Here is a 19,068-nt window from a genome sequence, read left to right on the forward strand (position 1 = left end):
TCATTAGGGGAATACAAATCAAACCACAATGAGATATCACCTCACACCTGTCAGAATGGCTAAAGTCAACAATACAAGAAACAACAGGTATTGGTGAGGATGTGGAGAAAGGGGAACCCCCTTGCACTGTTTGGAATGCAAACTGGTGCAGCCACTCTGGAAAGCAGTATGGAGGTTCCTCCAAAAGTTAAGAAGAAAACTGCTCTATGATCTAGCATTGCACTACTAGGTATTTATGCAAAGATTACAAAAATAGTAATTCAAAGGGATATATGCACCCTAATGTTTATAGCAGCATTATCTGCAATAGACAAATTATGGAAAGAGCCCAAATGTTCATCTGCTGATGAGTGGATAAAAACATTGTGGTACACACACACACACACACACACACACACGGAATATTACTCAGCCATTAAAAAAGATGAAATCTTGCCATTTGTAATGACATGGATGAAGCAAAGAGTATGATGCTAAGGGAAATAAGTCAGTCAGAGAAAGAAAAAATGCTATATAATTTCACTCATATATGGACTTTAAGAAACAAAGCAGATAAATATAGGGGGAAACAAAAAGAGAGGCAAATCAGGAAAAAGAACTCTTAACTGTAGAGAACAAATTGAGGGTTACTGAAGGGGAGGGTGAGGGAGCATGTTAAATGGGTGATGGGCATTAAGGAGAGCACTTACTGTGATGAGCACTGGGTGTTATATGTAAGTGATGAATCACTAAACTCTACACCTGATACTAATATTAGACTGTATGTTAACTAACTGGAATTTAAATAAAATTTTTTTTAAAAATTCTCATTTTACAAAAGTAAAATTGTGAGTACTAAACCTGCATACCTTGTCTAGTATAGGGAATGATATTTGCTCACTTAAAATATTCTTCAAAGTATACTGAATTTCCCTGAAAGTTGTAACATGAGCTCCTGGATCGATATGAGTTTAACTCTCATATGCACATGTGATAGACATAGATATAGAGATATTTGTATATATGGATCCTCTTTAGCTGCTTAGAATTCTAGACTGCTATATCCATTTTTTCCTCAATGAATTGTAAACTGCAAGCCAATAAACTTGACTCTCACTGATTCAAAGGCAAACATAGTGTATCTTTCATACTATAGCTAGTCCTTATATCTCATTTTAGTCATTAATATAACATCTCTTTCCCCAGTGAATTATGTTAGCAGAATGACAAAATAAACATAAATCTGTCTCAAAATATTTGCTTACTTTTTGATGGAGATACTTACAAGAAATACTCGGGCCACACGATAAAGATGGGAAAGGACGAAAGAGAAGCAAAGCCCTAGTTTCGTATTTTTTATTTTATCTTTATTTTATTTTCCCAAATGCATGTACCTCTCTTTGTCTTTTCCCTTATGAATATCCTTAGATAGCATGACTTCCATGTATCATTTTCTAATTTGAATTTGCTATCATTCTCCCTCAAGGTGCCTTACTTTCTTCTTATAAAACACACACACAAAATGTCTATACTTAAAAAAATCTTCTCTTTATTTCTACTGTACTTTTGAATATCCTTCAATTTTCTCTTTCAAATCACCTAACTTCTTTGAAGGACAACATGTATCTACTCCTTAATCATCAATTATTCAACTACCTACAATCTGCATTCTTTTCCTACCTCTTTCTGGATTATGCATCTTTGACTATAATCACAGAACTTTTCTCAATTTTCTTTCTCCTTAACGTTTCCATAGCATTTCAGAACTATTAAGAAGTTTTTTGAAAGACTATTTTTTTTCTTTCTGGCTTTTGTTACATTATACTTTTCACTTGGAATGGAGCATATAATAGTATAGAGTTTTCCAAAATGTATTCTGTGGAACACAAGTTGCTCAAGATGTTAATGGACAACACAAGAAAATAATTTTTCCCTATGGTCAAATGGATTTGAGAAACATTGGTTTAAATATAATTAAATGGGTCAGTTTATTGAAGAATATCTCAAACTTTTTAGCAAAAGGAAAGAAAAAAGATTTCAGATGCACAGAAAAATACAGTTCTCAGTTTTGCAGACCTATTAGAGGACAGAATCCTATATTTGTGGAGCCTCTCTATTGTTTCATGTAAAACTCTTTTGGAAATGTTAATTTAGTGGTTAAGTTTGGGAAATCAGGTAGACATGAATTCAAATCCTGGCTCTGAAACTTTCTATCCGTAGGATTTAGTGCACAGTGTTCATTCTGTATAGTGTTAAGTAACGGCCAACACTTACTGCACTCTTGGCTTATGCTCAGCATTTTTCTATAAGCTTTACACATATTATCTAAGTAGGATGCCCAAGTTTAAGGAGTCCCTTCATTAGAATGTATGTTAAATGAATTAATAAATTAGTTTAAACACATATAGTGAGTAGCCATGTAATCAAGACTTTTGAGTCCTGAATGACTTAGCAGATGAGTCTCAGTTTCCTCAGCTGTAAAATAGAGATAATAACACCTTTATAAATAATTTTTTGTCAAGACTAAATGAGACAAACACATTATTTAGTGTGGGCCATGTAGCTGACACACATAAGTTTTGGTTTACTTTCTCAAATATGGTGAATTAAAAACATATGCATTTAAATTATTCTAAAATATATGCAAATTATGGCACAGATTTTATGTGAAATAAAATGATGCCATATGCTTGCATTAGAATAGGGCAGAAAGAGAAAAGAGAAGCAGCTGTTTCTTTGTTTTTTTTTACCTTGCATTAATCCCAATAATCCATAGATATTAAGTTTATTGCTTCTTATTTGCTTCCATTCTGTGAACTCATTCATGTGTTTTGCTTCTTTTGCCCAGGCACTCAGCCATAGATTCTGCCCAATGCCTACCAAATTCTGCCCTACATAACTGGCCACACTCAGCCACACCCAGAGCCAGCCAAAGGCTTGGAGGTACTTCAGAATGATTGAGAACTTCACCTAAAAGCAAAGTTGATACAAAATTAGGTTACTGTACTTAAAAGTGAGACAAGATAGATTTAAATCCTACTTGACATTTCTGGAGGCATGTGATCTTAGTCAAGTTACTAACTTCTATATCTCTCAGAGTACTCATCTCTAACTTGGAATAGTAATAGTAGCCACCTTATAAGTTATATGTAAAGTGCTGGCACAGTCTGGAGCACTTAAAAATAAATATTCAAATAATATTAGTTACTATCATTAGTAAACAAGAATATATATCGCTAAGTAGCATGTAATCCTAATTAAACAACACTATATATCCAATAGTTCCATTTAATGTATGTTTTTCGAATTATTATATAACAAACCTCCTCAAATTCAATGACAAATATATATTTATTAATAATGCAATATAATCATATATGTTAATATATATTAATAACAAATAATATTTATTCTGGTGCTTACCCCACCAATAGGGATCTTTTCCTTTTTCATTGAGAATTGTTTTCCTTGATCCAATGAGGGCCTGATAAAGCAAGACAATGTACATTTTGTAAGTTTTAGATTGACCAAGCATTTTTTTTAAATTATACATTCTCAACTTCTTTGCTGCATATTCCTCTGCCTTGATGATATAGCATTGTTCCTTTAATCTCTTCAAATGGAGAGTTCATCCTCTGATATCCCATATATTTTTAAGTCAGGAGAATAAGTCTGATTTTTTCCTTCTTCTACAGATAATTATCCTTCAAGTTTGAGCTAAATCCCTAGATTATTTAAGCTAATGCCACCTATCTGTACCATAATCTATGTCTTCTCATCTACTTGCCTCCTGGCCTATCAAAAATGGCATCAGGCTCACCATCCCACTTTGTTCTGCCACCATCCTGAGTGATGTCATAGCTTACAGAGACAGCTCATTAAACTCAATCTCTTTTCAACTTCAGAGCCATCATATATTTAGGGTCCTTCATCTGCATTCTACTTTGACCATCAATTGTCAGGTCCTTAAGTCATGAATCTTATAACCTGGAACTAACACACCTTGGAAAACTCAACTCTAAACATTCCAATCTCTGGCCATAACCTTTTCTATTCCAAATTGTACATTAAATTATTCTCACTACATTTGGTTTTTATTCCATCTAGACTTCCAGATCCTGAATCCAACTTTCTACCATCCTTGCTCTCTAGGATGACTAATGATTCTGGTTTCCCCAGATATTCTTAGTTTTAGCATTAATTGTCCCACATTCCAGGAAACTCTCAGTCCCATGCAAACCTATTATTTCTCTCTATTCCCTTCGATATGCAGCCTGTACTCCATGATTACCATCTCATCCAAACGATGGCAGTAATGTGAAGTCTCAGGCTTTGCTTTCTTTCCATTAAACCTTCATGTTAGAACTCACATGTCAGTGCTCATCACACTTGCTTCAAAAGATCATACAGCTGTATAAATTGGTTCCACCGTGAATTAACACCTTTCCTCCACCTGGGCTCTTAATAGTGCCTAGAAATTCTTCCATGACTCTCAGAAGGGGCCCCACCTCTTACTTGATGGAGAAAGTAAGGGCAGACAGGAAAGTCAGTCACCATATCTCTACATTTATCTGCATCTCTACACAGCCTTTTATAGTTCTCTCCTACAGCAAACAAAGGAAATTCTTTATTAATATCCAAGAATAGCCAGATGATCTGAATTCCATTCTGTCCCATTTACTCAAAACACTTTTATTTTTTAATGTTTATTTATTTTGAGAGAGACAGAGAGAGAAAGACAATGTGAGCGAGGAAAGGGCAGAGAGGGACAGAGGGAGAGGGAGAGGGAGAGAGAGAGAGAGAGAGAGAGAGGGAGAGGGAGAGAGAGAGAGAGAGAGAGAGAGAACCCCAAGCAGGCTCTATAGTCAGCATGGAGCCTGACACAGGACTCCATCTCATGAACAGTGAGATCACAACCTGAGCTGAAAGCAACAGTTGGATGCCTAACCAACTGAGCCAGCCAGGTGCTGTAAAACACATTTATTAATTATAGTGTTTCCACACTTTCGTATCAGTGAGTCACTTGATGGTGCTTGTTAAAAATACAGATTATAAGATTTCCCCCGTAGAAACTTGCCTTTCAAATAAATGATCCAAGGGATTTTCATCTTAGGGCAAATCTAAGAAACCCAGAATTGTTCACAATCTTCTAATATTCATTTTGTTCTTCCCTTCTCCTGACTCCTTCCCATCAGTCTATAGAGAATAACATATTCTTCTTATCTTTTTAAAATTATTTTAATGTTTACTTATTTTTTTAAATTATTTTTTAATGTTTATTTATTTTTGAGACAGAGAGAGACAGAGCATGAACGGGGGAGGGTCAGAGAGAGAGGGTGACACAGAATCTGAAACAGGCTCCAGGCTCTGAGCGGTCAGCCCAGAGCCCGACGCGGGGCTCAAACTCACGGACCGCGAGATCATGACCTGAGCTGAAGTCGGCCGCTCAACCGACTGAGCCACCCAGGTGCCCCAAATGTTTACTTATTTTTGAGAGAGAGAGAGAGGCAGAGAGAGAAGGAGACACAGAATCCAAAGTAGGGTCCAGACTCTGAGCTGTCAGCACAGAGCCAGACGACCTGAGCCGAAGTCGGACGCATAACTGAATGAACCACACAGGCACCTCACATTCTTCTTATCTTAAAACCAATACCATCGCCACTAAAATGATTCTACTCTCAATGCCATATCCCTCTTCACTTCCTATCCTACTTCATGACTTTTTTATAGCTAAATGTTTTTCTGCCAAGTGACCTTTCCTTTTTGAACTACTTGGCACCTGGCTGAAAGCGTTTCCATCAACAACATCTTAATGAAATAAGTAAAATACTTATTGTTGTATCCATGGAATATTTTAAAAATTACTTCACTTTAACTCTCCATGACATTAATCACCACTGACCACTCCCTTGTTTAAGGGACATTTCCTTTTACTTCCCTACCACCATGCATTTGTATTTTCTCACTCCTCTCTGCCCCACCCCCCATTTGTTTCTCTTTGGGTTTCTTTCTCTGTCTTCCATTTAATGTTCATTTTTCCTTAGGTTCAGATCTAGTCATTACAGCCTACCCTTGAACCACACAGGCTAGAAGTGCACAGGTCCAGTTATGTGTAGATTTTTTCAATAAATATACATACACTACTGTAAATGTATTCTCTTTTCTTTTTGATTTACTCAATAATATTTTATTTTCTCTAGCTTATCTTATTGTAAGAATACAGTACATAATACACACAACATATCCAACTCAGGTTGTGATCTCACTGTTGCTTTCAGCTCAGGTTGTGATCTCACTGTTCATGAGATGGAGTCCTGTGTCAGGCTCCATGCTGACTATAGAGCCTGCTTGGGATTCTCTCTCTCTCTCTCTCTCTCTCTCTCTCTCTCTCTCCCTCCCTCTCCCTCTCTCCCTCTCCCTCTCCCTCCGTCCCTCTCTGCCCTTTCCTCGCTCACATTGTCTTTCTCTCTCTGTCTCTCTCAAAATAAATAAACATTAAAAAATAAAAGTGTTTTGAGTAAATGGGACAGAATGGAATTCAGATCATCTGGCTATTCTTGGATATTAATAAAGAATTTCCTTTGTTTGCTGTAGGAGAGAACTATAAAAGGCTGTGTAGAGATGCAGATAAATGTAGAGATATGGTGACTGACTTTCCTGTCTGCCCTTACTTTCTCCACCAAGTAAGAGGTGGGGCCCCTTCTGAGAGTCATGGAAGAATTTCTAGGCACTATTAAGAGCCCAGGTGGAGGAAAGGTGTTAATTCACAGTGGAACCAATTTATACAGCTGTATGATCTTTTGAAGCAAGTGTGATGAGCACTGACATGTGAGTTCTAACATGAAGGTTTAATGGAAAGAAAGCAAAGCCTGAGACTTCACATTACTGCCATCGTTTGGATGAGATGGTAATCATGGAGTACAGGCTGCATATCGAAGGGAATAGAGAGAAATAATAGGTTTGCCTGGGACTCAGTTAATACACACAAAATATGTGTTAATTGACTGTTTGCTATCAGTAAGGCTTCCCAGCAACAGTTGGTTATTAGTAGTTAAGCTTTTGCAGAGTCAAAAGTTACACTCAGATTTTCAACGGCATGGGGAGTCGGTGCCCCCAACCCCTCACATTGTTCAAGGGCCAGCTGTATTGCCTTTGTATGCTCCACACTCTCCTGAGCAATCTCATTCACTCCCAGTTACAAAAACTTTCTTCCTTGTGGGTGACTCTCAGATTGATTGTTCTAGTCCATACTTCTTCCCTGAGCTCCAGATCTATACAGTAAAATGCTTATTCGACATCCAATTCATCTCATTGCTTGTTTATCTCTACACTACCCTAAATTGAATCAGTTATTTTCCTACCTTCTTTAAAGCTTTCCTTGGCTTTGTAAAGGGCTACAAATACTTCCTCTGTCTCAATCTTGGCACATTTCTAACCAATCACCAAGTGTGTGTCAATTCCTCTAGAACTGTATTATTGGAGAAACATTTGGAAAATGTCTAACAGCATGAAGAAAAGTAATGGCAAAGGAGGAGGGAAAACAGAGGAGGGAGAGAAGCAGGAGAAGAAACATTCATAATCCTATGCTCCAGAGACATTCGGTGCTGAAGTGCTTGTGAATATTACCACAGTCTTTTCCCTACATGTGTGTAGTATCACAATACAAATGTTGTTCTAAAACAGATTTTTAATTTTTAAACCATTTTATACATGGTCTTTGTAGCTCAGTATATAATGAACCTAAAATATTATTCTATAACAGCATTATATTTTATATTATGATGATATATTTTATCACTTTACTATATTAAGATTTACATAACAAAATCAGTAGTTATAGTGGCTGCAGTTTTTTCCTACTTTTTTGCTACAATGGTCATGCTTTTTACCTATATCTCATTGTCCCTTGTAGGGACATAGAAGCGTGAAGTATGCCAAGTTCTAGGTCATTTGATTTATCTAATATCGAACTGACCTCTAGAAATACTGGACTGAGCTATGTGCCCTCATTTCTCCCCATTTCCCATGTTATTTACCAGAATAAGAAAGGCTTTATTTGATCAGTCTGGTGACTCTTCCCTTTCTGTCTCTGGCTCTAGTGTCAAGAAACATTCTGTGGGACGTTGCAATACATGGCCTCCGTACAATCAGCTTCACCATCAGGAAAAGATACACTATTTAACAGACACTTTCATTGGAACAACTCCTGGTATATGATTTGGGTTAATTACTGTCATCATCTTTCAAGCCCTTGGCATGGCTTCTGTTTGGATAAGCAAATTCGGCATTGGTATCAAGCCAAAAAATTAATTCTTAATGTAGCTGGATATAAAATGCTGTGAAACCCAACTGTTAAAAGGGAATTAAAGCATCGTAATTAGACACAACTAACAAAGACCAAGAATTTATTGGACACTATACAGGAGGGTATTGCTTTTCCAGACTACAATGTTATTTATTCTTTTTCCACAAAATACTGCATGTAGTTTGGGGCACTTTGTTGTGAATAACAGATTCTATCTGAATTTTAAAAGAGCGAATTATTTTGCTGGTAGAGAAGTTTTAAAAATGAGTTTCGTGTTGTCCTTCAGAAACCCTCAGGAAAGTTGGCACAATACCCGTCTGCATATTTTTGTATAAAAGATATAAAATTAACATACTGAAACCATTATTCTTGAACTGAGCATGCAGTTGCAAAGTCTGGAATGTGCATGGGAGGATTAAAGTGATGAAAAGAGTCTGACATGAAAGACAGAAAGGGGGCAGTCTAGGTACTGAAATAACACTCCTAATTTAATTTACTTGTGGAAGATATTAAGGAATATTTAAAGAAATAAAATAATTAATATATACCAGGTAACTTTAAACCAAAAAGTGAAAAAAAATGTGGAGACAGTTCAAATTATTTTAGTCCCTATTAGAAATCTGAATTAACATCAGAAAATGATTCTAGGCCTTAAATTTCAGGGGGGGGGAGGGATTCTCAGACATTATTTAGTCCAACTCCCTTCCTTTTCACCTACCTCCCGATGGGCAATTAGCCATTATCCCCATGAATTCTTCCATGAAGAAGACTCACTGTATTCTCTCTCTGTACATTCCATTGTAGAGAGTTTCTTGCTGTTGTATAGTTCCTGCCTCTGTGTATCTTCCAACCCCTAGTCTATCTTAATGCTGCACTAATGGAAATTTGGGTAATTCTTAAAAATAGAAAATTAGGTTGAAAAGTCAGGAAATTTTCTCCATGTAATATTATCTTACCAAATAGTAAAGCAGATTAAAAAAAATGAAAGCAAAAATGGGAAGTAGCACAGAAAATAATAAACTAGGAAATACATAGGTAGTAGCCAAACATGCACATATTTTGTAAAAATTAAAATAGGCCTCTGGTCTCTCAAACACAAAATAAAAAATGATTTAATTACTATGGTGACAAACAAGAAAAGATTAGCATGGGGGAATTTATGGACCTTCAATTACATTTTTATCACAGTCATTAAAAAGGAAGCTTGATAGTGGGCTGTGTTGATAAGAATATGACATACTGGAGTTGAAGCCATCTTCTCAATGTGCTCCTTACTGGAGAAGGAAGTTTCAGAATGCTGGCTTCAGTTTGGGTCTCCACAACTTGAGAAATGTTTAGAAATCAATTCTGTAAGTGTATTTTTATGGGGGTTGGGATTCTCATTTTAAGTAGAAATTTCCCAAAGGTGACTCACAAAAACTATGAGGGGTTCAATTTAGATATTATGACTGACAGTGATTTTATAAATAAGAGAAATTGATTTATTATAGAGAGAAGGGTATGATTAAGTTTACAACAATCCTTATAGATTTTTAAGTTTTAAGCTTTTAAACAAGTTACAATTTGGCTGCCAGTGAAACTACACACAGGTGAAAATTCTCCTAATGATCAGAGATGTGTAGATCCTACAGCACATAAATTTCAAAGTCTGGTTCAGTGCTCCTGGATTTGCTTCCCTTAGGGATGCTTAAAAACTGGCACTCATTTAAATGAAAGCTATTGTTATAATGCTCAAAAAAATAACATAGAACAAATGATGGATTAAAATCATTGAGTGTTCTTTCAGACTTCAGTTACTTATTCATCCATCCAACAAAATATTTATTGAACATCAGCTTATATGCTACTCAGGGTTTAGTTGAAACTTGTTTAGATGGCAATAAAGTAATGAACAAATAGACAAAAATTTCTGCTGTCCTACAGCTTAAAACCTAGAAATGAAAGGCAAAATAAAAGTAAGTAAGTTTTCCAGTATACTGAAAATTAATAAGAATTATGGGGAAAAAAAATTAAGCCAGGAAAGGGGAGGAAGTATTATGTTAAAATAGGGTAACTAAACCTAAAGTCTTCATTCATAAGGTAACATTGGAACAAGACCTACAGAAGTTGGGTGAGCAAGCCATGATATCTGGGAGAATGATTTAGTTGATCTATTGAGTCAGCTGAATCTGTCATGGAGGCAAAACTCAAACCTGTAATGTTCACATCATCCACACATCCTTAGGGATATCTACTCTTTTCAAAATAAATAAATAAATTCCATTTATTTTAAGGTCCATTTTTTAATTGAAAGTCAAATCTACAAATTTCTAAGCTATTGCATCCGAAAGTGCTTGCTTCCCTATAATCCATTCCAATTCTCCATTTTAGCAATCTTGCTGAGTGACCGCTCCTTATAATTCTGGCACTGACTTTTTAATCTTTTTATTCCTATTATTTCTTTTTCTTCTTTCAGGCTCCTATTTGCAACTGCTGTGGGGAAATTTGGAGCAAATAACAGATTAGGGTAATAAGCTTCAATTACTGCTCATTTTGGAAACTTACAAAAAAGAAGTGTAATATAACAAAATCCAATCAGGGTCAACGTTGTATTATTTTTCTTTCTCTCTCACTTTCTCCCATCCTTCTTTCACTTCCTCCTTCCCTATTTCCCTTCATACCTCCTTCCCCACTTTTCTCCCTCTCTTTCTTCCTTCCTTCTTTCCTTCCTTTTGTCTTAGCAAACAGATTCTTCAATTCCTATACCAAGTCTGTATTTCTAGATTACATATCCTGACCTGATAATCATCCCAGTCCATTGTAGAATTTTCATGTCTCAAGCTTATTTTCCCATTTACATCAGCAGTGCATATGAATGCTATAGGTTGGAGATATTTTTAGTGCACGCACACACACACACACACACATTCTTCTACTAGAATTTGTCTAGAAGTTACTGAGAGTCTAATGAGCATATCTTCCCCAAACTAAGTCACATCCATCTCACTTAAAAACTGAGACACATCCATCTAACCTATAGTTCAAAATTTGGAAACCACTAAGTACTTTTGTAGCCATTATAATGTGTAGATCCTTTATAAAGGATGCATTTTAAATGTTTAAAAAATTGTAATTAGTCCATAATCCCAGTGAGCTTGGTATCATCCTAATACTCACCTATCATTTTGCTCCAAGATTTGGTCTTTCAGTATAGTTCTGGAGTTGATTACACTGACTCGCTTTAAAGCATGAGCTGGAGAGGAAGATGGTGAGTGCTTTTATATACATATAAGCAAACAATGCATTAAATAGTGAGAAATTTGGTGAAAGATTATACCAGTTGAAGAAATTTTTGTGTTCTGGATCCACAGGAATATAGGGAGTCCTTTCATTTGCCCCATAATTTCCCCTTTGCCTGAAATATCTTGTAATATCTTCATAAAAACTGAGATTTCATAATGAATAAGTCCACAGAAATTATTTTTTTGGACATTAGAGTTCTAACTTGTTTTGGATCTTCCACAGAAGGGATAGTTATTTGCCCAAGAGGAATATGACTCTAGTCTTTAAAGGAAAAATGTAATTTAATGAAGTCTTACAGAAAATTGTGATTATTGTGAAGATTATTGGTGAAACACAATGGTAAGTCCCCCAAATCTCTGTCATCTTCTTACTAATATCACTAATACTAACTTCCTATGTGGCAGGCACTATTCTAAATCATATATATATATATATATATATATATATATATATATATATATAAATTTTTCCCTTAATTCTCAAGAGTATCCCTATGAGGAAGATAGTATAATTATCCCTTTATCTTGGGGATAAAAAGACTGAGGCACAGAGAAGTTAAGCAAGTCACAGAAACAAGTGTCGCATCTAGAACTACAACACTGAGAGGTTCGAGGTATCTGAACCTGAATCTGAAGGGAAACATCTCGGAACTTGGCTGGGTTTTGTCTTTTTTTACAGTATGATACCTAAACTCCTTGAATTTCAGACTTCTCATTTTTAAAAGATAGAAACTGAAGTTGGGAATTTCTACAATCTCTTATATGAATTCTATGTTTTCTTATTTCTAGAAATAAATATCAAATATCCCTTAATGGAAGAATCTGACTTACATCACCTATCTCTCTGAGACATGAGATTCCATGTAAATTTATCATTAGTCCTCATATCTTTCTTCATTGACCTTTCTTTTTACCTCTGATTGATTCTCTAATATAATATTTCCAAAAGGTGAGATTTATAGACTTTTCAGAGCTGGGTGGATTCTTAAAGGTCTGATGTATCCAAACCCAGATCATACTGTAAAACTACTTTGTTATCTGTTCTCAACCCCAATAGCAAGATTGAGGATGATAAGAAAAGGAGAAAAAGCAGCTGAGTCATAAGCAGTTTTGAGGGCAAAGGAGTGATAAAAACCTGCATTGTTCAATTCCACATCAGCCACCAGGAAAAGTGGATCTAGTTCAAGTCCCATGTTTTATAAATGGGAAGAACCAGAAGAGTTAAGTCATATTTATGAAGATTCACCTAGTTAGGTGCTTGGGGCACCTAAAATTGGCCCAGTGTTGTTTCCACCAGGTTGTGCTGACATTTACTCCCACTCTGGTGTCACATAAGTTAACACAAATTTTAAAATGGAAGGACTGTGTTCTTTTTAAAAGAATTCTTGAATAGACTCAAGATCAAAGAAGATAAGTTAAATAAATGACAGATCACAGGGTATTTTCAAACTAAGGATCATACCTCTTAAATTTTACTACCTGTCCAGACAATCTTTTTCCTCTAAATCCCAACAAAAATGCTCTCAGATATAGTTTGGGTTTTCCCTACTACTTATGCAAATTAAAAAAAGAAATGCCCCACAGGGACAAGCCTGCATCTCACATTGGTGGGAACCAGGGCAAGAGTATAAATGAAGGCCCCACATGCCATATTGCTAATTATTTAATAGTTACAGATTGAACTAACAGACTCACAAATATGTTCTATTGCTTATCCTTAGCAATCCACCTCCCCAACCATATTCAAGGCAAGGTCCATGTGAGAGTATTTGGAACCCTAAGAGTTCCTCTGGAAAACATGGAAGTTCTGGGTGACATGGCCTCAGTCAAGGTTCCTGTCCCCTTCTCTCCTACCCTGGCCCCATCCTGAACCATGTCTGTGGACAGACACTTCAGGCTACATGTCTAGGCTGTACTCACCCTAACCCTTCCAAGAAAGAAAAAAATTCCTCAAGCCAAAGAGTGGCAAATGCCAGTAGATCAGCCTGCCTTTGGGAGGGCAGAACTGAGGAGCAAGTTTATGTCATCTCGACAGAGAATTCTGGAACCCCAAATACCCAGAACAGTAGAAAAAAAAGTAGAAGATGAGGTTGGTTCATCTTCTGAACCTGGCTGGTTCAGTCATTTGAGCATCCAACTCTTGATTTCAGCTTGGGTCATGATCTCATGGTTCATGGGTTTGAGCCCCACATCAGGCTCCATGTTGGTGGTGTAGAGCCTGATTGGGATTTTCTTTCTTCCTCTCTCCCTCTTCCCCTCCCCTGCACACTCTCTCTGTCTCTCAAAAATAAATAAATAAAATTTAAAAAAATTGTTTAAAAATACAAACAATAAAAAAGGTAGAATATCAGAAGGGGACCCTTCATGGGCACAATAATCCCTTGGGCTCTTGGTCAGAGAACCAGCTAGGAAAGTCTGAAACAGGGACTCTCTAAAGCATGGAGCATAGTACTGGGTCACATTGGCCCATGTCTAAGGGCAGCACTGCAAGAACTTGACACTGAATGTAACCTGGTTTGAAGCTATTGTTTAGTGGGGTGTTTTATGTCATCAAAAACTACTTTTGCCTTGCTCTGTGTGGCCCCTAAGGGAATTGCACTATACATAGCTGACCTTTTACAAATATCTAACATCTAGTATCATCATGGGTAAAGTAATTTGATGACTGCTTTTAAAAAGCCTTCATTTTACATTTTTATTCAGCAACCAAAAAATTAAAGTCCTAGAAATATTCATTTAAAAATGTATTATATTTCTAATGCAAAAAATAACTCTATTCATCACCTTCCTGAATTTTAACAGAGAAGACAACACTGCAGTCATTAAGAAAAAAAAGTTCAATTTACATTTTTCTAACTCTGGCATATTTCTGGTGGTAAGGCAGTGACATCTATTAATGTCAGCCCTGCTTCAAGAATAATACTGTTTTCACTTGTTACCATAGAGGATTCATATACATAAGAAGGTATATAGAAATACAGAAAGGGCATGATTTTTGTTTCCAAAAATGGAGTTTTAAACAAGAGCAAATTCCACAACTTTCAAAAGACACACTGTTCATATTTTATGGTGAATTAAATATGGAACATTGAAGTTATTGTCTGCTTTTAGAGCTCTATTTTCCAAAATAATATAACTTATATTTCATGTGGCCTTTAAAATAAATGGCCACATGAAAAATACACTGGTTCATAGCATTCTAAATCATCCCATTAATTCCTGAGGAGACATACTTCCGGCAGATTCACCTGCTTAACAGCTACTGAGTACCTGTAATCTCCCTTGCATGAGACTACCTAAGTGCTGGGAAAAGAAAAAAAAATGACAGACCACATTGTCATTCTAGTCCTGGAGACATTCACAGACATCTCTTTCCTATACTTATACTAAATATAAATTATTACTGAGCCTGACCAAGTAAGTAAGAGATCATTTCCAAAATCGCTAGCCATTAAGAGAATAGGAGGTACTTCTTTTATTAAGAATGACCACAGCCATCTGATGATGCATCAGATATTTCAGAATGCACCTGCAAATAGAATATTTGAATTTGAGAAAGAATAAAGACGAGGTATAGAAAAACAGTGGTGCATAACTAATTGGTATTTGCTGCAGTCCAAAAAGGAAACACATCAGCAAAATTGCTTTGTTTTTTAATTTCACAACATTCAAATAATAAATTGCACTGATCTTGTTATAAACTGGTTACACATTATTATGACGTTTATAATTAGGCACAATGTAAAGTGAATTAGTGGCTACCCAGTTCATATAGAAAATACAAAGCATAGCTCAATATTTCTTCTGTTACCCCCAAATTATGAAATAGTTAACTGATTTTATAGTAATTTTTCAGTAGTATTCTGGGAAGTTACAGGACAATGATCATAGTGGTCTACATAAGAAACCATCTAGCTAGAAAAAGATGATGTGCATTAAACTTTCAGAGATGGGAAATAATGGACCCCTCGGATGCTTGATTTCAAACATGCCTGTGCCTTAATTAGGTAAGGATCAAACCACTTCATTTACATAAACATTTATGAATCTTAAGTTAAAATGCTAGGAGTATAATAAGAAAAACTAGTAAACTCAATTGTTAATTCATAATAAAAGTTAGACAAATATCATTTCCCTTCTTTTTTTTCTCTCCCTCAACATGCAACATTTAAAATATTTATTATTTACTTGACATAGATTTATGCTCCCTGTTCTTAATTTAAAAGAAAGTAGAATGTTTAGACCCATTATATTCTAGACCTGCAGTAGAGCTTATAAATCATCTAATCTCTCATTTCATAGATGAACAAACAGATCTTGGGGCATGACATTTTGCTTAAAAATCATAAATGAGGTTAATTTTTAGCTGATGTGTTCCAATGTATTTGTTTCCTTTCTAGAGAAAGGAAGGTGCCCAATTCCTGACTTAAGCAGGATGAATAAAGAAAAATGCATTGTAAGAAATCACACAATTAATGGACTTTCAGAATGGGTAGGCACGCTACATCTTAGGCTTATTTTTCATTGTGTCTCACCTTTTTCTTGTTCACTGAAGGCCTGAAGCAAATGTGTGAGGTTTCTGGTTTTAGACAGCAGCTCCTGGTATGTTCCCATTTGTGCAACTCTGCCACTCTCCATTACAACAATCAAATCCATCTGTGGTAGCAGTGTGAGGTTGTGTGTCACTAAAACACGAGTCTGAAAAACAGAGTGTTTTATTTCTTGCATTATAGTAAAAAATGGCAAAAATAATCTATTTTATTTTTATTTATTAAATAAATAACGTTTATTTATTTTTGAGACAGAGACAGAGCATGAACGGGGGAGGGTCAGAGAGAGAGGGAGACACAGAATCTGAAGCAGGCTCCAGGCTCTGCGCTGTCAGCACAGAGCCCGACGCAGGGCTTGAACTCACGGACTGTGAGATCATGACCTGAGCCGAAGTCGGACGCTTGACTGACTGAGCCACCCAGGCGCCCCAAAAATAATCTATTTTAAGGAAAGCTGTAGTCTTTCTTACTTTTCTTTCTTTCTTTTTTTTTTTTTTTTTACTATTTAAGAGTGTAATTGTTGGTTGGTATCAGTTTAAGGCAGCATTTATATATTTCACAATGAATGATTATATGCTGCTAGACCAAAAAAAGGATTGCAAAATGTTTATTTATTTTTGAGAAAGAGAGAGACAGACAGAAAACGAGGGGGAGAGGGCCAGGGAGAGAGGGAGACACAGAATCCGAAGCAGGTTCCAGGTTCTGAGCTGTCAGCACAAAGCCCAACACGGGGCTCAAACCCACGAACCCTAAGATCATGACCTGAGCCAAAGTTGGACGCTTAACCAACTGAGCCACCCAGGCGCCCTGGACTGCAAACGTTTTTAACCCATTGGTTCGGGGATTCTTCATTCATTAAAAATGAATCAATTTCATAACAAATTTAAAAATTTCATATCTGTCATCCATGGCTTAGTTTTTTAAAGGCCCTATAGGATTACAATAAAGTGTTTGATTACAGTCATAATTCATATTATTCATTTTTAAATCTTTCCATATTACTGTACACACACACATAGGATTGAACCATAAGTTTTTATCTTGGGTTCATTTTGATAAGTAAGGTATTTATCTATTATTTACTTAGATATATACTTTACCATTTTACACATTTATTTAATGTTTCCAGAGTGCTTATATTAACAAATCCATAAATGCATATTATGAAGGAATGAGTATGGCTTTGTGGTCAGACAGACTTTTTAAAATCTGTTCTTTTTTTTTTTTTTTAATTAAAGTACAGTTGAGGGCACCTGGGTGGCTCAGTTTGTTAAGCATCGCCTTTGGCTCAGGTCATGATCTCAAGGTTTGTGTATGTGAGCCCCACATCAGCCTCTCTGGTGTCAGTACAGAACCCCCCTTCGGATCCTCTGTCCCCCACCTTTCTCTGTCCCTTCCCTAGCTCGCACTCCATCTCTCTCTCTCTCTCTCTCTCTCTCTCAAATAAACATTTACACTTTTTAAAAAATTAAAAAAGAATAAAGTACAGTTGACACACAATATTATGTTAGTTTCTGGTGCATAACATAATAATTCAACAATTCTAAATGTTATTAAAATCTCTGCTCTTCTTAAGCTAAGCAACCTATATCAAACTATTTTGAACTACAAGTTCCTTCAGAGGTAAAACAGGAATAATGTTAATACCTATTCAGAGACTTGGTTTAAGAACTAAATGAACTAATTTAGTGTCAGACATGGAATGCACTCAGTAAATATTAATACCCTTCTTCTTGGCCCTTTCACAAGAGAACTGAATTGTTATTGCTATATTAATAATACCATAATTTTAAGTAACAAATTAATAGTAAGTAAAATAATACTTTCTATGAAATTGCTATGTATGAAAATACCGTTTTTCAAAAAAATCAAATAAACTAAAAACAACTCATTTTGACATACAAATTCCCTTTAGAGTGTGGTATCAGTCTATAAAGTAACAATCACATAAATTGTTGTCACAGTAAACTTGTAAATAAAACTTTAAAAAATATTCATGAAAATTTGTCTGTAAAAAGATTAATATAATACCCCCCTTTCACGTAAAATTTCACTACTTTGCTTCAACAAATGAACAAAATACTGGAATTTTAGGCACACTGCGATGCAGATTATCTTCCCTTTATCCTCTCAAAGCATAAATGACACTATGGCTACCTTGTTTTTCAAAATACCCGAGGACCCAATCACTTTTTCAAAAAGTTGCTTTCCAATATGGACATCAACTGCAGAAAAGGGATCATCCAGGAGGTAGATGTCAGCCCTGCTATACACAGCTCTGGCCAGACTCACTCGATGCTTCTGGCCCCCACTTATATTCACACCCTGAAAATGGAGCAGGAGAAAAACCATGACCAAAAATGGGTAAATCTCAAAGCACACAGAGTGACATCCAATTTCTCTTCTGCAGCATGGACAGATGACAATTCAAGATTAACCCTCAAACCTTTCTTTATTCCAAAATACAAAAGGCCTAGCCCCCATCCGCTATTTCCAAGTGCTACTAACTTGTGCAAATTAACAGATATATCTGCTTTCTCTTAATTGCTTACTCTCAAAAGTAGATACTAACAATTAAGGAGAAAAGAATTTCCAATCCCCTAACTCTGAAAAGTCATGCCTCTGATATATTAAATAAGATTTTTGGCTGCTAACCATATACTGACACCAGTGATCATTTTTAAATTGACACATAGAAAATTGAGAATAATAGCTAAATTACTAAAGCAGTAATCATCATGTCCTATTTTATTCTGTAGAAAGATTACTACAAGTCTTGTTGGCAAAAGTACAACTCTAAGAAGCAAGAAATAAGGAATATCCATCATTCCATGTGAGAATTAAAGTCGACATGTACAGCCCTGTATAGAGAATTATGGGGCCAGGCCCAATTTACTTGATTTATTTTATATTTAGTGTTTACAGATCTGGCTTAAAAGCTTTCCTTGCAGCA

At 35.9% G+C, this 19,068-nt stretch overlaps 1 protein-coding gene across 3 annotated transcripts in view; it reads right to left on the bottom strand.

Annotated features, from left to right (window-relative positions):
- LOC122491299 (multidrug resistance-associated protein 1-like) overlaps nucleotides 1–19,068 on the bottom strand; it is an 88,483-nt gene that overhangs the window by 22,858 nt on the left and 46,557 nt on the right. For all 3 annotated transcript variants that reach the window (XM_043593845.1, XM_043593846.1, XM_043593843.1), the window contains exons 14-18: nucleotides 18,273–18,440; nucleotides 16,101–16,263; nucleotides 11,441–11,516; nucleotides 3,403–3,463; nucleotides 2,730–2,949 (exon numbers count right to left, since the gene is read on the bottom strand). In XM_043593845.1, the coding sequence (XP_043449780.1) occupies nucleotides 2,730–2,949; nucleotides 3,403–3,463; nucleotides 11,441–11,516; nucleotides 16,101–16,263; nucleotides 18,273–18,440 (688 nt within the window). The remainder of the gene's footprint in view (nucleotides 1–2,729; nucleotides 2,950–3,402; nucleotides 3,464–11,440; nucleotides 11,517–16,100; nucleotides 16,264–18,272; nucleotides 18,441–19,068) is intronic.

Source organism: Prionailurus bengalensis, chromosome C2 (assembly GCF_016509475.1).
Source record: "Prionailurus bengalensis isolate Pbe53 chromosome C2, Fcat_Pben_1.1_paternal_pri, whole genome shotgun sequence".
Taxonomy (NCBI): domain Eukaryota; kingdom Metazoa; phylum Chordata; class Mammalia; order Carnivora; family Felidae; genus Prionailurus; species Prionailurus bengalensis.